Here is a 20,305-nt window from a genome sequence, read left to right as displayed (position 1 = left end):
GTAAAACACCTGCCTGTATTCCTTTTCTGTAGAACATTTCAGCCAATTCTCCAACATCAAAAACACTGCGGAATCTGCCGTCACTTAAAGTGGAGGTTCACCCGAAAAGTTAATTTTTAAGATTAGATTGATGCTTTACTAGTACTTACCGTTTTAGAGAGCAATGTTGTCCGCCGCTTCCGGGTATGGGCTGCGGGACTGGGCGTTCCTATTTGATTGACAGGCTTCTGACAGGCTTCTGACGGTCGCATACATCACGTCACGATTTTCCAAAAGTAGCCGAACGTCAGTGCGCAGCCGCCATATAGAGCCACACCGACGTTCGGCTTCTTTCGGCTACTCGTGACGCGATGTATGCGACCGTCGGAAGCCTGTCGGAAGCCTGTCAATCAAATAGGAACGCCCAGTCCCGAAGACCATACCCGGAAGCGGCGGACAACAACGCTCTCTAAAACAGTAAGTACTGCTTCGATTTAAAAAAAACTACCCGATTCCCCTTGACAAAATGAGCATCAATCTAATCTTAAATTTTTTTTTTCGGGTGAACTCCCGCTTTAAAGTGATTGTAAACAATCACCTTGTAAAACAACCCATTCCATTTAAAATACAAATAAAAGGCAGAACATTTGTGTATAGATATAAAAAAAACATTATAAATACCTATGTTTTTTTTTACCTTCATATCTACCTTAAATCACATTGCTATTTGCATAGCGTACTTGTTTGTAGCCTAAATACTGAAATTTGCATAAAAAAAATTACATTTCGTAACTTTTGCGGAATGCCAGTAAAAACGTGGCTGCGCCAGTATATTTCGGTTGTTGTGCCAGTAAATTTCAATCTGGTAGGTTGGCAACACTGCTGCAGGTGTAGGCATCATGCCGGTATAACTACTTCAACCCAAGGACGTTCATGGATGTCCTACAGGCGAGAAGTACAGTGCCTTGAAAAAGTATTCGTACCCCTTGAAATTTTCCACATCTTGTCATGTTACAACCAAAAACATAAATGTATTTTATTGGGATTTTATGTGATAGGCCAACACAAAGTGACACAAAATTGTGAAGTGGAAGGAAAATAATAAATGTTTTTCAAACTTTTTTATAAATAAATATGTGAAAAATGTGGTGTGCATTTGTATTCGGTCACCTTTACTCTGATACCCCTAACTGAAATCTGGTGGAACCAATTGCCTTAAGAAGTCACCTAATTAGTAAATAGAGTCCACCTGTGTGTCATTTAATCTAGGAATAAATACAGCTGTTCTGTAAAGCCCATAGTGAACAAACAGTATCATGAAGGCCAAGGAACACACCAGACAGGCCAGGGACAAAGTTGTGGAGAAGTATAAAGCAGGGTTAGGTTTTAAAAAAAAATATCCCAAGTTTTGAACATCACACAGAGCTCTGTTCAATCCATCATCCGAAAATGTATAGAGTATGGCACAACTGCAAACCTACCAAGACATGTTCATCCACCTAAACTGACAGGCCGGGCAAGGAGAGCATTCATTGGAGAAACAGCCAAGAGGTCCATGGTAACTCTGGAGGAGCTGCAGAGATCCACAGCTCAGTTGGGAGAATTTGTCCACAGGACAACTATTAGTCATGCTCTCTACTTAAGACTGGGCCAGAGGTTCTCCTTCCAGCATGACAACTGTCATCCACACCAGTCTAGTGTTGGATGCTGGAGCCAATGGTCACAACCTGTTTCTAGCATTGGTGGATGCATGGTTCCACAACGGGGAAATCCTCCCCCATTCTGTGTGAGATCGCACAGCACTCGCAGGGTCGCTTGCAATTTTTTGGCCCCAGTGGTTTCCCTGGCTCGACCTTTTCGGGATTGTGTGTGTGGTGTGGGAATTTGACCAATCTCTGTGGGCCTTCAGGTACCGTACCAATGCCCTGCCAAAGGCATATCACCTCTCAGACCTCTGGCGGAGAATCGGAAGCACACCCTGCTCTCATATGTTTTTATTGTTGGTGGTGTTACATCAACTCAACATAAAACACACAATATTCTTGCTTAACTATATCCCTGAAGAAGGAAATACAGATATATTCTGAAACGCGTTGGATGCAAGAATTTATTTAAATACATATTTAAAAGCATTATGGTGATGTTGATAACATTGTAAATATGCTTGAGCATGTCATGCATCTGCGTATACATGTGTTTTATACATATCTCTTTTTATAAGAAAAAACATTTAATAAATATATTACTACTCCATATACGTTTTAAGAAATGTGTACCCTAAAAGTCCACTACAAGGGGATTTCACTTTTCTCCAGAAGGACAGCGACCCTAAACTTACAGCCAGAGCTACAATGGAATGGATTAGATCAAAGCATATTCATGTGTTAGAATGGCCCAATCACAGTCCAGACATGAATCCAATGGAGAATCTGTGGCAAGACTTGAAAATTGCTGTTCACAGACGTTCTCCATCCAATCTGACAGAGCTTGAGATATTTTGCAAAGAAGAATGGGCAAAAATGTCGCTCTCTAGATGTGCAAAGCTGGTAGAGACATCCCCAAAAAGACTTGCAGCTGTAATTGCAGTGAAAGGGGGTTCTACAAAGTATTGACTCCGGGGGGCGCTATACAAATGTACACCACACTTTTCACATATTTATTTGTAATAAAAAATTGAAAACAATTTATCATTTTCCTTTCACTTCACAATTATGTGTCACTTTGTGTTCGTCTATCACATAAAATCCCAATAAAATACATTTACACTTTTGTGTTGTAACATGACAAAATGTGGAACATTTCAAGGGGTATGAATACTTTTTACTGTACTGTAGTTAACTGATGAGCTGCAAAGACACTTGAAGTGTCACGCATTTAAAATTTGTAGGGCTGTGGAAATTAACTATTAATTCCTTGATTAATCGCTTCTTTTTTTTGATCGATTAAAATTCTTTTGATTGGTACTCACCTCTCCGCCGGCTTCTGGGTCTTCAGGGAGTTCCGTCGGAGATCCGGTGACGTCACGGACACTGGTGGGGATTGCCGTGTCCATCTGAAGGGCTCCTTTGCTGTGCCTTCATATGCCGGCGGGACCTCACTATCTGCCACACACAAGGACTGTTACACTTTCCCTCTATCTCTTCCCTCTATCAACCTGGGATTCTACAACCATCCACTGGGAGTTGTGATAGTTCCCTTCACGGGACATCTACATGCCGATGGACTGATGTTAACCCCTCCTCATCTGGATTCAGCAGTGAACATTTTTATACCAGTATCATACTTAGCTACATGTTTTTATGGCTGCTTTTGCTACTGTTTGGTATTACTCGCACCATTTTTACAGTTTATATAGCTACATCGATTTTATCTCCAGTGCAATATTTATTTTGTTACCTACTTGAAGACTATAAGAGCCCATTCACACCTAGGCGTTTTGTCGCCTCTAGTGTGACGCCGCTGCCGCCCCGACACGCCAGAGGGATGATTTAACATTGCCCTCTATGGAGGCGGCTTTCAGCGTTCGGCATAGGAGATGGGAACCATCTCCATAGGGGGACAATAATTAGGGCACATCTAGGCGGACAATCGCGGCGTTTTGTCGTCGCAAATCGCGGTACAAAACGCCGCTATTTGTCGCCGCAATTCGCGGGACAAAACGCCGAGATTTTGTCTGCCTAGATGTGAATGCAGCCTTAAAGTTTTAATGCTATTCCCATTGAGCGCTGCCTTTGTGTGTTTTTTGTATCCTGCTATCCATTTTTCCAGTGGTTGGTAGCTGCACTGGGAATCAGCCTGCAAGGAGATCAGCTAAAAGTAGTTGGATCTGTATGTGCGTTATAATTAATCGAGATTAGTAGATTAATTGATTGAAAAAAAAAAAAAAACGATTAATCGAACACAAACATTTTAATCAGTAACAGCCCTAAAAATGTGAGATTAACTCAAGCGCTGATATGAATATAAAACTGGATCTATTAAAAGACTAATACATGAATTCAGCTGCAGCTATTTAAAAGTGCTCTGACACCGCATAAGTATTATAATATAAATAATAGTGCGCTAAAAACAACCTAATAATAGTGCGCTAAAAACAACCTAATAATATTACACACACTTGTTGATAATGCAAAATAGTAGGAACCAAAAAATAGTAACCAAAAAATTTTGCAAAAACACCTTCTTCTGTGAAAATATAAGTAACGATGTAGTGCATATAGAGGTTCACCACCACCTGTATGTGGATTGCCTGCTCACCTTCCAAGCAAACACATTCTATAAAGTGTCACTTTTCAACACCTACCCTTGTTGCAATCAGTTCATATATGTTCAGAAAATTTGGCTACCATCATTTTTTGCTTGATATATTTGGCATCTGTTTACTCTAAACTACCTAATTTTGTATGTAGAAAAAAAAATGTGGATGAGATTGTGTTTATGTGCAATAAAATAGATTTTATTGTATTTTTATCTAAAAATCTAAGGCCCCGGTTTGGTCCGATGAGAATGAACCGAAGTTCATTTTCATCGGACCAAACTGACCGTGTGTATAGGCTATCGGTCTGGTTTCCTTCGGTCCAAAATTTCTAAACATGCTTCAAAACCGAACCGATGGACCGCTGCCCCATCGGACCAAACCGATGGTTAGTACAGAAAAGCATCGGTTCAAAACCCGCGCATGCTCAGAATCAAGTCGACGCATGCTTGGAAGCATTGAACTTCGTTTTATTCAGTACGTTGTGTGTTTTACGTCACCGCGTTCTGACCCGATCGGATTTTGGACTGATGGTGTGTACACATATCAGGCCGTACGGCGTGATACCGATCCGGTCCGACGGGCCAGTCTCATCGGTTTGGTCCGACTGTGTGAACGGGGCCTAAGTGATAAGCAATATTGTGCGACATAATTAAAATTGCAACTACCATCTTTTTATTCTGCAGAACCTCTGGTTTAAAAAATATATATACATGATTATTACTTTTGTCTTTCTTTGCAAAACCTCAATAAAAAAAAATATTGAAATATAAAAAATATATATAATGTTCTGGGGGTTTTAAGTAATTTATAGCCTAATGCCCCGTACACACGATCGGAAATTCCGACAAGAAAAACATGGATTTTTTCCTGAAGGAATATCGGCTCAAACCTGTGTTGCATACACACGGTCACACAAATGTTGTCAGAAATTCCGAACATCAAGAACGCGGTGACGTACAAGGCGTACGACGAGCCGAGATCAATGAAGTTCAATAGGCAGTTCGGCTCTTCTGCTTGATTCTAAGCATGCGTGATTTTTTGCGTGTCGGAATTGCATACAGATGAGCGGAATTTCCGACAATAACTTCTTCCGTCGGAAAAATAGAGAACCTGCTCGCAATCTTTTGTTGGCGGAAATTCCGACAGAAAATGTTGGATGGAGCATACACACGGTCGCAATTTCAGACCAAAAGCTCACATTCAACTTTTTTTGGATGGAAAATCCTATTGTGTGTACAGGGCATAGGATTCAGAATTTAACATGTGTGCAAAAATTTTTAAAAATTCTCCAGAGGGGTTAATCTAAATGTTAAAGTGGAAGTAAGGGCTAAACCTAACTAACTCTAATGCCGCGTACACACGATTGGTTAAACCGGTGAGAATGGTCTGATGGACCGTTTTCATCGGTCAAAACCGATCGTGTGTGGGCGCCATCGGTTAGTTAACCATCGGTTAAAAAATAGGCTACTTGTTTTAAAATTAACCAATGGATTCCTAACCGATAGGACAAAACTGACCGTTAGTAGGCACGACCATCGGTTTAAAATCCACGCATGCTCAGAATCAAGTCGACACATGCTTGGAAGCATTGAACTTCGTTCTTTTCAGTACGTCGTTGTGTTTTACGTCACTGCGTTCTGACACGATCGTTTTTTTAACCGATGGTGTGTAGGCGCGATGGACCATCAGTCAGCTTCATCGGTTAACCTATGACAGCGGTCCATCGGTCCGTTCTCATCGGATGGACTGATCGTGTGTACGCGGCATAAGCCTACTCTAAGCCACATTCTAAGCCTAATCAATCTAGCCCTGTGAAGAAAAAAATCACTTGACTTACCTGTTTTGAAGCTGCTCCGGTCCGGTCTCCAGCGGTGTCCTCTGTGTGCAGGAGAAAAGCTTAGGAAGTAACGTCACCCATTGACTGACTATTGGACTTCAATTGTCAGCTGGCTATCCTACACAGTAAAGCCACCGATGAAATCTCAGCCTGGGACTGGACCGGAGCCCTCAAGAATTTGGAGATCTCTTAATTCCAAGCCATAGTCAGGTAGATCAAGAAAGATTTCACATTGGCCACAGGAATTGTTCAAGATACAAAGAAAAACCCACAGGTAACCTCAGGAAAAAGACAGGCTGCTCTGGAAAAAAGATGGTGTGGTTGTTTTTAAGGAGCACAATACGATGACACTTGAACAAAAAAGAGCTGCATGGTTGAGCTGCCAGAGGGAAGCCTTTACTGCGCCAATGCCACAAAAAAGCCCAAATGAGGCATGTCAAGGTGTTGTTGGGCATGTTGTAACCAGGGACCTGGGACCAGGTAACCAGGGACCTGTGGAACTTGTATAGGAAAGGCTTCATGGTCAAGTTGTCAGAAAGAATCCTTTTACTGCACAAGTTCCACAAACAAGCCTGGTTACATTATGCCCAACAACACCTTGACATGCCTCATTGGGCTTTTTTGTGGCATTGGCGCAGTATGTATAGTGATTTGTTCTTTACAGAGCTAAATAGATTAAGCTTAGAATGTGGCTGAGAGTAGGCTGAGAGTAGGTTCAGAGTTAGTTAGGTTTGGCTTTTACTTCCACTTTAGGTCTCTTCTACTTCCTACTTACCTCATCTGGCTGTGTACTTTACAAATGAGAAAATGCATAATTACTACACCAGGTAAGGGCGGCACAGTGGCTTGATGGCTAGCACATCTGCCTTGAAGCACTGGTTTGAATCCTAGTCAGGACATTACTGGAATGGAGTTTGCAGGTTCTTCCTGTGTTTGCATGAGTTTCCTCCCAGGACGTGCTGGTAGGTTAATTGGCTCCTGTCTAATTCAACTCTACTATGTGTATACAGGATGCATGTGAGGTAGGGACCTTAGTTCGTAAGCTTCCTAAAGGACAAGGACTGTTATGAATGTACAGTATGTAAAGAGCTGTGTAAATTGTTGGTGCTTTATAAATACCTGTAATAAATGGATGATGTGCTCCTTGGATGTAACGCAATATAGAAAGTGTCAATGTCCTACACTTACCATGTAGCAATATTTCCCGTTTGTTGTTCAGTGACGGTTCTCACTATTTATAGAGACAGACACTAAAATGTCAAGGGAAAAGTAACTCTGCACTCACTGTCACTGCACCTAGCAAAATCATATATCAAGCCAAGCCTCTCAACTATGTTTGTGCAGGGGGTTAAAATAAATGTGTCTCTGCAGGCATTTCTCATGGGCCTAGCATTTTTCCAGCAGGAATTTGACATCTGCCAGATGGTCTTGAAGCCCTATTAACTGACAATAAATTGATAATTGACATCTGCTTGTATATTTATCGCAGCCAGAGGATTTAGGTCAACTGCTAAACTGCTTTTATTATTAAAAATGCAGAATTTTTTTTTTACATTCAAAGTCTTTTATTGAAAGATTTAAAGATAATGACAAAAAGATCATACATACAATGAACTTTTTCATCGCAGACGCAGCTGGATAAAAACATCTAAGGGATTGCCATAAATCAGGTTATACATTCAAATAGAAACAATACGTTTTCTAACAAGTCTAGCTCCCTGGGAGCAACAGAGCCAACAAGGTGCTATACGTTCTGAAATGACAAACAAACTTTACGGTATTGTATGCATTGAGTGGCAACTTGACTACATGTAACATTGCAACTGCGATTGCATCAACAGGTTCTGCTGTGAATCAGGTGTAAACGGGAACAGTTAGCTGCAACCGCTACATCTGAACATTTATGAGAAAGGTTAGGAATTAGGTGTAGTAATGAAGAAGAAGAAGAAGAAATACAAAGGGAAAAAAGGGGGGGGGAGGATGGGGAGACTCAGTGATACTTGATATACGGCCACGCTGCTGAAGAGGTCCCCACAGGGAATTACCCTGTCATCGCCATCTCGTATTCCCGTGAGTACCTAAAAGAGAACCAGTGTTGCCAGGTATCGTGGAAGCTCTCGACCGAACCCCTGTCCTGAGCCAAGGTATCTTCCATCTCACAGACCTCAGCGACTCTATGGAGCCAGTCGGGGATGGTCGGAACCCTTACAGAGTTCCAGTGTAGGGGTATTAGGGATTTGGCTGCGTTTAAGAGGTGCATGGTCAAAGACCTCTTATATCGTGTCAACGAGAAAGAGGACAAGTGTAATAAGCTGCAAGCAGCATTCAAGACTAGTTTGGTTTCTGTGATTTGTTTAATTAGGCGATGTGTCTTCTCCCAGAAGGCAGAGATCGAGGGGCAGCTCCACCAAATGTGGAGCAATGTGCCCCTCTCCGTCTGGCACCTCCAGCATGTGTCCGGCCTCTGAGGATTCCATTTATGGAGCCTGTCAGGGGTGTGATACCAACGCGTTAGGAGCTTGTAACTCGTTTCTTGGAGTTTGGTGCTGATTGAGCATTTATGTGCAAGGGTGCAGGCATACCTCCATTGTTTCCCCGAGATTTCCATCCCGAGGTCCTCCGACCACTTCTCCCTGTGTCCGGCCGTCTCCGTACCCCCACTGTGCTGTAGCCAGTAGTATGTCACTGAGGTAGTCTTGTCTAGGGGGGACTGCGAGCTGCAAACAGACTCCAGGTCAGTCAGTGGTCTAACGAGGTCTCGTGTGCCCCCGAGTTTACCTAGATAACTGCGGAGTTGAAAGTAGGTCCATAATTTCATATTGGGGAGGTTGTGTTCAGATTTAAGAGCTGACCAGTCTCTGAGTTTATCCCCTACAAAACACTCGCCTGCTAGCAGAGGAGTACGCGAGGGAACCCTCCTGAGAGTCGGGTTACACATGCCCGGGATAAAGTCGGGGCTGTCCGCCAAGGGCGTAAGGGGGCCAGGTGAGGTAGAGATCCCCCTCCGGCCTGCTAGAGTGTGAAAAACTTCTAGTGTGGCACCTGTTACAGGGTGTCTATGTAGGGAGCGGGGGTAAGCATGTCTTGGAATCCACGGGGAAAATTTAAGAGGGATCGGACAAAGCTCCGTTTCCAGAGCCACCCAATCCTTCGTAGTCCCATGGCAGTGCCAGTCAATGATCCTGGCAAGGTGTGTCGCGGCGTGGTAGTTTTTGAAGTCAGGGAGACCCAACCCACCCAACTCTTTAGGTTTCATCAGGGTGGACAATTTAATTCTGGGCTTTTTACGGTTCCACAGAAATCTGAGTAGGAGTGCATTCAGGGAGGTAAAGAATCGGCGAGGAATCTGAACCGGTAGGGTACGCATTAGGTAGAGAAACCGCGGAAGTATAACCATTTTAATAATGGATGCCCGGCCAAACCAGGAAAAGTTTCCTTTGTCCCACTGGGTAAGGTCCTGTTCACAGTTTTTAAGGAGAGGTGGGAAATTTTTTTCAAAAGTGTCTGAAAGTCGAGGTGTGAGCCAAGTTCCCAGATATTTAAGGGCCCCTGGGTCCCAGCGGAAGGAGGAGTGGGCTTTGGTCATTTCTAACAGTCTGTCTGGTAATGAGATATTTAGTGCCTCTGATTTTGTATAGTTGATTTTCAGGTTTGACACATAGCCATAGTGTGAAAACTCTTTTAGTAGATTGGGAAGTGCAATGTGTGGGCCTGTTAAGAAAAAAAGGAGGTCATCGGCGTACGCCGCTACCTTAAACTCGTTCTCCCCAATCCTGAACCCCGTCACCGCGTCGTTAAGTTTCACTGTCCTAATAAAGGGTTCGAGTGACAGGATGAACAGCAAAGGCGATAACGGACATCCTTGTCTCGTGCCGTTCTCTATCTTTACTTTTTTTGAGAGGGTGCCGTTGATCCGCAGTTGTGCCGTTGGGTCCTGGTACAGTGCCGCTATCCATGATAGCATGTGTGGTCCCAGGCCCACCCTTACGCATACCGCCATCATAAAATCCCAGGCCACCCGATCGAAGGCCTTCTCCGCATCAGTGGACAGGAGAAGGCCCTCGATTTTCCGATCCCTCGCCGCCTGTATGAGTAGAAGTGCCTTGGTGACATTATCCTTGGCCTCTCGACCAGGCATGAAGCCCACCTGCTCCATTCCTATCAGCCCTGGAAGGAGTGGTCTCAGTCTTGTGGCCAGGATTTTCGCAAATAATTTTACGTCCAAATTCAGCAAGGAAATAGGGCGATAACTCGCACAGTCTGCGGGGTCCTTGCCTGACTTTGGAATAACCGTGATGTGCGCGGATAAAAAATCTGGGGTGACCTGTCTATGTGAGGACAACGAGTTCAAGGCGTCTCTAAGTGGTCCGGTGAGTTGATTAGAGAAAGTCTTAAAGTATATAGCCGAGTATCCATCCGGACCCGGGCTTTTCCCGGATTTCAGCTGTTTGATGGCCTGAGTGATTTCCAGGGCCGTGATCGGCTCCTCGAGTAGGGACATATCAGTGTTTGAGAGGACAGGAAGGCCACTGTTTGTGATGTAATCATGAATGATCTGCGTCCTGTCTCCAGTCATGTGTTGTTGTCTGTGTTGCGGGGGGAGGGCATAGAGCTTGGAATAAAAGCTGTGGAAATGATCCGCGATCGCGTCCGTCGTCACGTCGAGGCCCCCATCTGCTCTCTTGATCCCTTTGATGTGGTTAATCGACGAAATCTCGCGTAAGGCCCTTGCCAGAAACCTGCCTGCTTTATTCCCCGATTCGTAACACAGTTTCTTCTTAAAGAATAGCATGCGCTTGGCCGCAGAGTCCAGCAAACGTTGCAGTTCCCGTCGTGCTTCAAGTAACCGTGATGCGGAATCAGTAGAGAGGGATTGTTTATGTAACGTTTCTAATGTGTTAATCTGGCTAGTTAGCTTTTGAATTACAGCCTCTCTTTCCCGCTTCCGGTGCGAGCCCAGTCCCATCAGGATTCCCCTCATGGAGCATTTATGGGCCTCCCACACAGAGAGTGGGTCCGAACCCGGGGTCGCATTGAGTCTGAAGAACTCTGTCAGGTTGTCAGTCAGGGTAGGTAATGCCGCTGGGTCTGTCAGGAGAGAGGCGTTAAGCCTCCAGGATGGCTGTCTTCGTGTAGGGTTCGCTAGGTCCATGGAGATTGCTGTGGGCGCGTGGTCCGAAAAGGACTGGATGCCTATGTGAGCCCCTGACACCCTCCCAAGGTCTCGCTGAGACACAAGGATATAGTCTAGTCTTGCGTATCTAGAGTGTGGGGTGGAGAAATGCGTAAAGTCCCTACCGTCCGGGTGGAGAAAGCGCCATGTATCAATTAGTTGTAGGGACTGGAGTAGTAGTTTGATGGCTTTGAGTATTCTATAGGAAATACATGTCTTCCCATTGGAGGTGTCCGCTAGGGGATTCAGTGGTACGTTGAAGTCACCCCCTAGGATTAAACAGCCCTTGGCAAAGCCACGGAGCTCACGGACCACAGTCTGACAGAACGACTTATGAGCCCTGTTAGGGAAGTACACGTTTGCAAGGGTCAGTGGGGTATCCCCATACATTCCTCTTATAAAGAGGAATCTACCTCCTGGGTCACTCAGCTGTTCTAAGACCTCAAACGGAGACTCCTTACTTACTAAGATCGTCACCCCTTTTGACCTGGAGTCATTGTTTGTTGCGTGGAATGCCTTGGGGAAATATGTACTGGAGAGCCTGGGAACATGATGAGTCTTGAAGTGGGTCTCTTACAAAAAAACAAAGTGGGGCCTACCTTTTTTAAGTTCCCTTAATAGGGAGGTGCGGCGTTCGGGGATGTTGAGACCCCTCACGTTGTGGGAGATCACGAGGGGGGTGCTACCCAATGAGGAGTAAGCCATGGCGGAGAATTCAAACGTGGGAGGTGGCGGGGACCTGGGACTCGACCTGTGAGGACACAATAAAGGTAGTTATTCAGCAACGTGACCGTAGCAATCAGTAAGATGACAAGGGTTAAGCAGGCGGTAGCACCAAGTCAAGGGGGGTTGGTAGGGGAGGGGACGGGGTTGGGGAATCAGTTAGGAAGGAAGGGGGTAAGAAAATTAGCGAAAGAGGAGAAAGGAAAACAAGGAAGAGAACGGAGCAATAGGAATGCAGGAGGTGGGTCTCCCCCAGGGGGCAAAAATGGATGCCTCCAACGGAGAGCCTCACCAACACAGTGTAGTGCACTCGGCGTCTCAGAGGACACGGAGTGCCTTGTGGGGTAGAAGGGAGGCGTCGGCAGCTAAGCCACAGCCCCTCAGTACCTCTGTTTAATGCAAAATCAGTAACACAAAATATAATATAACCAACAGGGTAGAGTACACGCACAGCCCTACTGGCTGTATGATAAAAGGAAGCTAAATTAAAGTTTTACACCCGACCAGGATAAAAACAACAGAAAATAAAGTAGCGGGCAACTAGTGTAATTAAGGTGATTAAAGTGATTAAAGGGCCCATTCAGAGTGAGAACGTACAAGCAGACAGCAAGCTCCAAACTATATGCTATAAGCTGTATGCTATATGCTATATACTACACACAATATATACTATGTCCATCATATACCCCATTCCACACGCCCCCTCCCCTCAAAGTGAGGTATCGAAATACATGTCAAATGAACTGCCCATATGCTAGTATACTTGACCCTGCCCGTATGACGGTCCATTAGAGGATCTTTCGACTCCTAAAGGGAGAGAATAAGTGTAAAGTCATCAAGTGGTGATTAATAAGATGATCCTCGGATCAATGCCTGTCACGTGTCACTCAACGAGGCCGTAATAAACTACGTTCATAGGCAGGAACAATGAGCCACGTCCAGGGCAGAAGTTAAGCTGGTGGTGAAAAAAGAAGGGGGGGTCATCCTCCGGGTGTATATAAAGTTTGCCGACCAAGTTTTATCGTTATGGAGCTGTAGGCATTCTGTGAGTCGGCCTATGGCATCAAGCAAGGTGACAAAAGCTGGGTCACGTCTGCAGGGAAGCATCGGGTCAGGTTCGGCGATTCTCGAGTGAGACAGCCTGCAATCCAGGGGGGAGTGTCAGTGGGGGTTGTTAACCGGGGAAGGGGATGAGGGAACGGGCTCACTCAGGACTCATGGGGTTTAAGAAATAAAGTCACTCACCCCCGAATTCTCTTAGGGCCTCTGCGTGGCGATTCGGAGTGCCAGCTTTTGATCCTCCTCCTCGGCCATGTTTAGCCTTCTTTGCGAGCCTCTTGTCCGGTGTGTATTGAGGAGATTCAGGAGGGCTACGATCAGGAAGGGGGTGCAGAAACTCAGAGTACCAATCAGGTAGAGCAGTCGGTCCGAGGCCCAGAGCCTCACAGAACTCAGGCAGGTCCGCAGGCACTCGGAGGGTGTGTTGGTGGCCGTTGAGGGTCACGTTCAGGGCGAAAGGAAAGCGCCAGGTGTACCTGATGTCCTTATCTCTCAGTTTATCCAGCAGGGGCCTTAGAGCTCTCCTATTCCGCAAAGTGATGGGGGATAGGTCCTGGAAGAGCAGGATGTTAGCTCCATTAAAAACGAGGTGGTCATTCCTCCGGGCCTTGCGCATAATGTCCTCCTTAAGCCCAAAACTTTCAAGGCAACATATTATATCCCTCGGCGGGGCTGTATCGGGGCCTCTAGGCCTGAGAGCCCTGTGAGCCCTCACAAAGATGATCTCTGTGTCTTCCTGCCGTTCTAGAAGGGTATTAAAGACACTTCGCAGGGTAGTGACAATTTGGGCCGAGTCCACCGACTCTGGTATCCCCCGTACCCGTATATTACACCTCCTACCTCTATTGTCGAGGTCCTCCAGGTGGCGATTCATGTCAATGAAGTGGTGAGCATGGACCATCGCTGTCTTTTCGATTTTCTGGATAGCTCTGTCTCTACGTTTCCCGGCCGTCTCCGTGGCGGCCATCTTTTCGTTCAGCACAAGCATGCTGGTCTTAAGATCTGTTATGGCTGCTGAAAATGCAGCTTTAATATCTGCCGCAATGACGGACATGTCCGCGGCTGTTAGGGGACGGTCTGTTCCGGGTCTGTTTTTGGCCGAGCTCTCCGAGGCAGATTGGGAGTCGTCGCTGTATTCCTCCTCGTGTCGGCTCGGCGCCATCTTGGGCCCAGGCATGGCGCCGCGGCTCGTCGCCCTTGGTTTGAAGAGTTCTTCTATGTTCTTGGCCGAGTAGGACACGGAGCCGCGGCGTGGGCGAGAGTGTGGGGTGGTGTGGAGTTTTTTGCCCGGCATCTGGAAGCTGGTGGTCGGGTGAAAAGCTGCCAGAGGCTGTGCGTGCTGAGGAGCTCCTTCAATGTGCGACCATTCTCGCCGCGCGCCAAGCCACGCCCCAAAAAAATGCAGAATTTTTAGTGTGTGTATATATACAGTCCTGATCAAAAGTTTAAGACCACTTGAAAAATGGCAAAAAATCATATTTTACATTGTTGGATCTTAACAAGGTTCCAAGTAGAGCTTCAACATGCAACACAAAGAAATGAGAGTGAGACAAAACATTTTTTGAGCATTCAATTAATTGAAAATAACGAATAAACTGAAACAGGCTGTTTTTCAGCTGATCAAAAGTTTAGGACCACATGCCTTTAAAAGGCCAAATCTGTGCAAAGATGTGGATTCATTGTCATTTTCTGTCAGGTAGTCACACGTTGTGATGGCAAAGGCAAAAAAACTCTCCCTTTTTGAACATGGTCGGGTTGCTGAACTGCAGGGTCTCTCATCAAGACACTGGACGATCCTCGACCCAAATGAAGGCCCTTACTGGTGCTGACTGCAGCCCCATAACCATCAGACGGCATCTGAGACTGAAGTGCTTCAAAAACAAAAAACGTCTTCAAAAACCTTGTCTCCTTGAACGCCACAGAACTGATCGTTTGGACTTTGCAAGAGAGCACCAAACATGGGACATTCAAAGGTGGAAGAAAGTTTTATTCTCTGATGAGAAAAAATGTAACCTTGATGGTCCTGATGGTTTCCAACGTTACTGGCATGACAAGCAGATCCCACCTGAGATGTTTTCTATGCGCCACAGTGGAGGGGGCGCCATAATGGTCTGGGGTGCTTTTTCCTTCAGTGGAACAATGGAGCTTCAGGAAGTGCAGGGGCGTCAAACGGCAGCTGGCTATGTCCAGATGTTGAAGAGAGCATTCCTCATGACTGTAGCGTTGTCCTGTTGAAAAACCCAGTCATTACCACACAGTCTGTGTGGTAATGACTGGGTTTTTCAACAGGACAACGCTACAGTACACAATGCCCGCAGGACAGGGGACTTCTTCCAGGAGAATAACATCACTCTTTTGGCCCATCCTGCGTGTTCCCCTGATCTAAATCCAATTGAGAACCTTTGGGGATGGATGGCAAGGGAAGTTTACAAAAATGTACAACAGTTCCAGACAGTAGATGGCCTTTGTGCGGCTGTCTTCACCACTTGTAGAAATGTTCCCACTCACCTCATGGAAACGTGTGCATCAAGCATGCCGAAACTAATTTTTGAAGTGATCAACAATAACGGCGGAGCTACTCATTACTGAGTTCATGTTTGGAAGTTGGATTTCTGTTTTGGGGGGGGTTTAGTTTTTTTTTGGAGGTGTGGTCCTAAACTTTTGATCAGCTGAAAAACAGCCTGTTTCAGTTTATTCGTTATTTTAAATTAATTGAATGCTCAAAAAATGTTTTGTCCCACTCTCATTTTTTCTTGTTGCCTGTTGAAGCTCTACTTGGAAACTTGTTAAGATCCAACAATGTAAAATATGATTTTTTGCCATTTTTCACGTGGTCTTAAACTTTTGATCATATACTGCTCAATAAAATTAAAGGAACACTTTTTAACATCTCAATACAGGGCACTTAAACCCCATTCCTGCCCAATCCATTTTTCAGCTTTCAGCGCTGTCACACTTTGAGTGAAAATTGCGTGGTCATACAACACTGTACCCAAATTTTATTTTCATAATATTTTTCCCCACAAATAGAACTTTCTTTTGGTGGTATTTGATCACCTCTGCGGTATTTATTTCTTGCGCTATAAACAAAAGACGAGTGACAAGTTTGAAAAAAAACCACAATGGGGCAGATTCTCAAAGAGTTACGCCGGCGTATCAGTAGATACGCCGACGTAACTCCGAATCTAAGCCCGTCGTATGTCTAAATGTATTCTCAAACTGAGATACACTTAAACATGAATAAGATACGACGGCCTGCGCCGTCGTATCTTAGGGTGCAATATTTACGCTGGCAGCTAGGTGGCGCGTCCATTGAGGTCAGCGTAGAATATGCTAATGAGTAGTTACGCCGATTCACGAACGTACGCTTGCCCGTCGCAGTAAAGATACGCCATTTCCGTAAGAGTTACGCGGCGTGAAGATAAACATGCCCCCTAGGTGGCGTATCCTATGTTAAGTATGGGCGTAGTTCCCGCGTCGAAATTTTGAAATTTAACGTTGTTTGCGTAACTCGTCCGTGAATAGGGCTGGACGTCAATTACGTTCAGGTCGAAACCATATTTTCTACAAGAACCCATGCCCAGTTTGTTACTGGCAAAATTGGATTGACCCTCCGCAAAGGAAAAAATCATGGGATTTAAGGAGTTCCTTAGCAAAATTCATTCCTCCTTACCTTAGGGAGAGAGGTGGATGAAAATCTGCTGGGAGAAAACTTTTAACTGTGCATTGCCAGATCAGACCAATGTCCCAAGTGTCAGTTAAATATTGCACAGGCAATGAAATTCTTGAAACCATTTAGAACAGCTTCACTGATATTTACAATTTGGGTGTCACTTACAGTGCTTATACAGCCATACATGTGGTTGCCAAAGCGTTGGAAGATCTAAGGCCGCGTACACACACGATCGGTCAAAACCCGATGAAAACGGACTGAAAGACCGTTTTCATCGGTCCATCGGTCAGTTAACCTTCGGTCAAAGAAATTAGAACTTGCTTTAAAATGTAACCGATGGACGCCTAACCGATAGGTCAAAACCGATTGTTAGTATGCAAAAGCATCGGTTAAAAACCTACGCATGCTCAGAATCAAGTCGACGCATGCTTGGAAGCATTGAACTTAGTTTTTTTCTGCACGTCGTTGTGTTTTACGTCACCGCATTCTGACACGATCGGTTATTTAACCTATGGTGTGTAGGCACATCAGACCATCAGTCAGCTTCATCGGTTAACCGATGACAGCGGTCCTTCGGACTGTTCTCATCGGATGGACTGATCGTGTGTACGTGGCCTAATACATTGTTACAATATCAAGAATCTACATGTTAACAAAAATTTTTCCAATATTTAAAATTTTCGACCTTTTGAGGTACTATTTATTTTACATTTAGGCCTCATGTACACTGCTGCGGGTAAACGGAGCAGTTTGACATTTTTTTTTCAATCGCTCCTGAACTCTCCTCTGTGTTATCTTTGTTATCTTATCAGTAAATGTACACAGGGTCGTCTACAGTCCTTTCTAGGCAGTTGAGTTTAGAGGCTTTTCCTGGAACCCAAAAGAATGCGTTTAGGAGCTGCGGTAACTTGCGTTTTCCACATTTAGGCATTTCTAGACGCAAACGCAGCTAAATTCGGCATGTAAACACGGCTAAATGGCCATTTTTAGATGCTGGTTTCTAGCTGTCAAGTTAAATAGATTAGGAGAGGTTGAACAACGTCCCGTGTACATGAAGCCTTATAAAGAAAAGAAAGAAAAACATTGTGTTGTGTTACTTACTGATGACAGCAGAAAAATACAAGCTGTTTATTGACTGAATCAATAAGATAAAACTGCAAACCATTAGGGCAGCTTAAAACTAGCTAGTCAGTGGAAGCGATAGTTCACTAATAGTAGTTGCGATGATATGATATGTGATGATTTGTACAGTTATAATATAAATTGCAAAACCTGATTTTGGTGTAAAGACTTGTTTTGTCCTTGGTCATGAAGGGAACAGGAATATGGGGAAAATGGTGTTCTTTATTACATGTAAATCATGCCTTGCCCACAAGTCAAATTTTAAAACATTGTACCATAGTCTATTTTTTGCTAAAGCTCCTGGCTAATTCTGAATGTGCACACCAAGCTGCCCAATCACATTATTCCCACAGGATATCTCTTAACTGATGTCAGTAGGCTGATATCATATTTGATGTGATGGGTTATTGCATGGTATACAATCATATTGTTCTGTAAACATCTTTATTGAATAATGTTGATAAAGCAAAGTTATACAGATGGACAGTGAGGGCATCAGAGAATATAAAGTGGCTGGAGCAGGAGCAAGATGCTCTAAACTTGATACATTTTCCAATGCACTTTTACAGTCTGATAAAATGGGTAACAAGGACCTACTGTAAGGAAGCTTGACTTATTAATATAAACAGATAAAGGAACACTCCATAACAGTTCTACTGTCTTCTGTCTTTTCTCATAAGATATTCTTTAGAGTTAATGTCAGGTCTGAACAAAATTATGAAACATTTAGGAAGAAACATACAGATGATAAGAGCCCAACTGGAAGTCAAGATAGCAAAGATCTCCATGGCCACTGTGTATTTTCCTTGGGCACTATAGGATGCTGGGATATAAGATATCCATACACTGAGAAAGACCAGCATGCTGAAAGTAATAAATTGAGCTTCATTGAAGCTGTCAGGGAGTCTCCGAGCCAGGAAGGCAACAACAAAACTAATGGTGGCCAGGAGAAATAGGTAACCCAACATGGTCCAGAAGGCAACATAAGAGCCCTCATTACACTCAATGATGATAGACATAGGTTTGCTTTGAATGTTGTATTGCTGAAAAGGTGGAGCCATAAATAACCATGTCATACAAAGTAGAAACTGTAGTAAGAAGCCTCCTAAAATAATCATATAAGATACACAAGGATTGGTCCATTTTTTTAGAGAACTCCCTGGTCTTGTTGCCATGAAAGCAAATACCACCATAATGGTTTTGGCCAAAATACAAGAAATGCACAGAGTAAAAACCAAGCCAAATGCAACTTGACGTATAAGACATTTCTCTGGTTGAGGGTACCCAATAAAAGTTATAGAACAAAGAAAACAAAGAGAGAGCGACACCAGGAGAAGACAACTTAGGGAGAAGTTGTTGGCTTTTACTATGGGAGTGTATCTGTTATGTGTAAAAAGTCTCATAATTAAATTAGGAGCTATGGATGACATGACAGATATGGCTGCCAAAGTTGACCCCAATGGGTCATCGAAAGAGAGGAACTCAAGTTGTTTTTTAAGGCACTTGGATTTCTCCAGATTTGGCCACTCACTCCATGAACACTTCAGGCAATCAAGAGAATCTGTAACATATAAGAAATATCTTACTGCATGTCTATTTAGTTCTAAAACCTAAGCTGCTACACATGGAATTGTAAACTTGTTTGAGAAGATATGTTTTAAAAGGTGCTGACTGGGAAACCAAAAAAGATATGTACAGTATAGTATATACAGGTATACAGGTGCATCTCATAAAATTTGAATATCATCAAAAAGTTCATTTATTTCAGTAATTCAATTCAAAAAGTGACACTCATATATTTTATATAAATGCGTTACACACAGAGTGATATATTTCAAGCATTTCTTTCTTTTTAATTTTGATGATTATGGCTTGCGGCTGGTGAAAACCCCAAATTCTGAAAATTTGAATATTACATAAGACCAATAAAAATAAGGATTTTAATACAGAAATGTTGGCCTACTGAAAAGTATGTCCATGTACAGTATAGTATGCACTTAATACTTGGTAAGGGCTCCTTTTGTATGAATTACTGCATGAATGCGGCATGTCATGGAGGCGATCAGCCTGTGGCACTGCAGAGGTGTAATGGAAGCCAAGGGTGCTTTGATAGTGGCATTCAGCTCGTCTGTATTGTTGGATCCTGTGTCTCTCATCTTTCTCTTGACAATACCCCACAGATTCTTTATGGGGTTTAGGTCAGGCTTGCCAATCAAGTACAGTGATACCATGATCATTAAACCGGGTATTAGTATTTTTGGCAGTGTGGGCAGGTGCCAAGTTCTGCTGGAAAATTAAATCAGCATCTCCATAAACCTTGTCAGAAAAGGGAAGCCTGAAGTGATCTAGAATTTCCTGCTAGAGGGCTGCGCTGACTTTGGACTTGATAAAACACAGTGGACCAACACCAGTAGATGACATGGCTCCCCATATCATCACTGACTGTGGAAACTTCAAACTGGACCTCATACAACTTGGATT

The 20,305-nt window shown here is 44.0% G+C and overlaps 2 protein-coding genes across 2 annotated transcripts in view; both read right to left on the bottom strand.

Moving 5' to 3' along the window:
* Positions 1-11,226, bottom strand: part of LOC120930604 (extracellular calcium-sensing receptor-like) — a 43,322-nt gene extending 32,096 nt beyond the window's left edge. The window contains exon 1 of the mRNA XM_040341778.1: positions 10,177-11,226. Within this exon, the coding sequence (XP_040197712.1) occupies positions 10,177-11,226 (1,050 nt within the window). The remainder of the gene's footprint in view (positions 1-10,176) is intronic.
* A 7,157-nt stretch (positions 11,227-18,383) lies between these two features.
* The window catches only part of LOC120930602 (extracellular calcium-sensing receptor-like), a 31,994-nt gene continuing 30,072 nt past the window's right edge, over positions 18,384-20,305 (bottom strand). The window contains exon 7 of the mRNA XM_040341777.1: positions 18,384-19,385. Coding sequence (XP_040197711.1) covers positions 18,478-19,385 — 908 coding nt within the window. The 3' untranslated portion in view covers positions 18,384-18,477. The remainder of the gene's footprint in view (positions 19,386-20,305) is intronic.

This window comes from Rana temporaria, chromosome 3 (assembly GCF_905171775.1).
Source record: "Rana temporaria chromosome 3, aRanTem1.1, whole genome shotgun sequence".
Classification (NCBI taxonomy): domain Eukaryota; kingdom Metazoa; phylum Chordata; class Amphibia; order Anura; family Ranidae; genus Rana; species Rana temporaria.
Note: the sequence above shows the minus strand (reverse complement) of the source record. Positions and strands in the feature narration are given on the sequence as shown.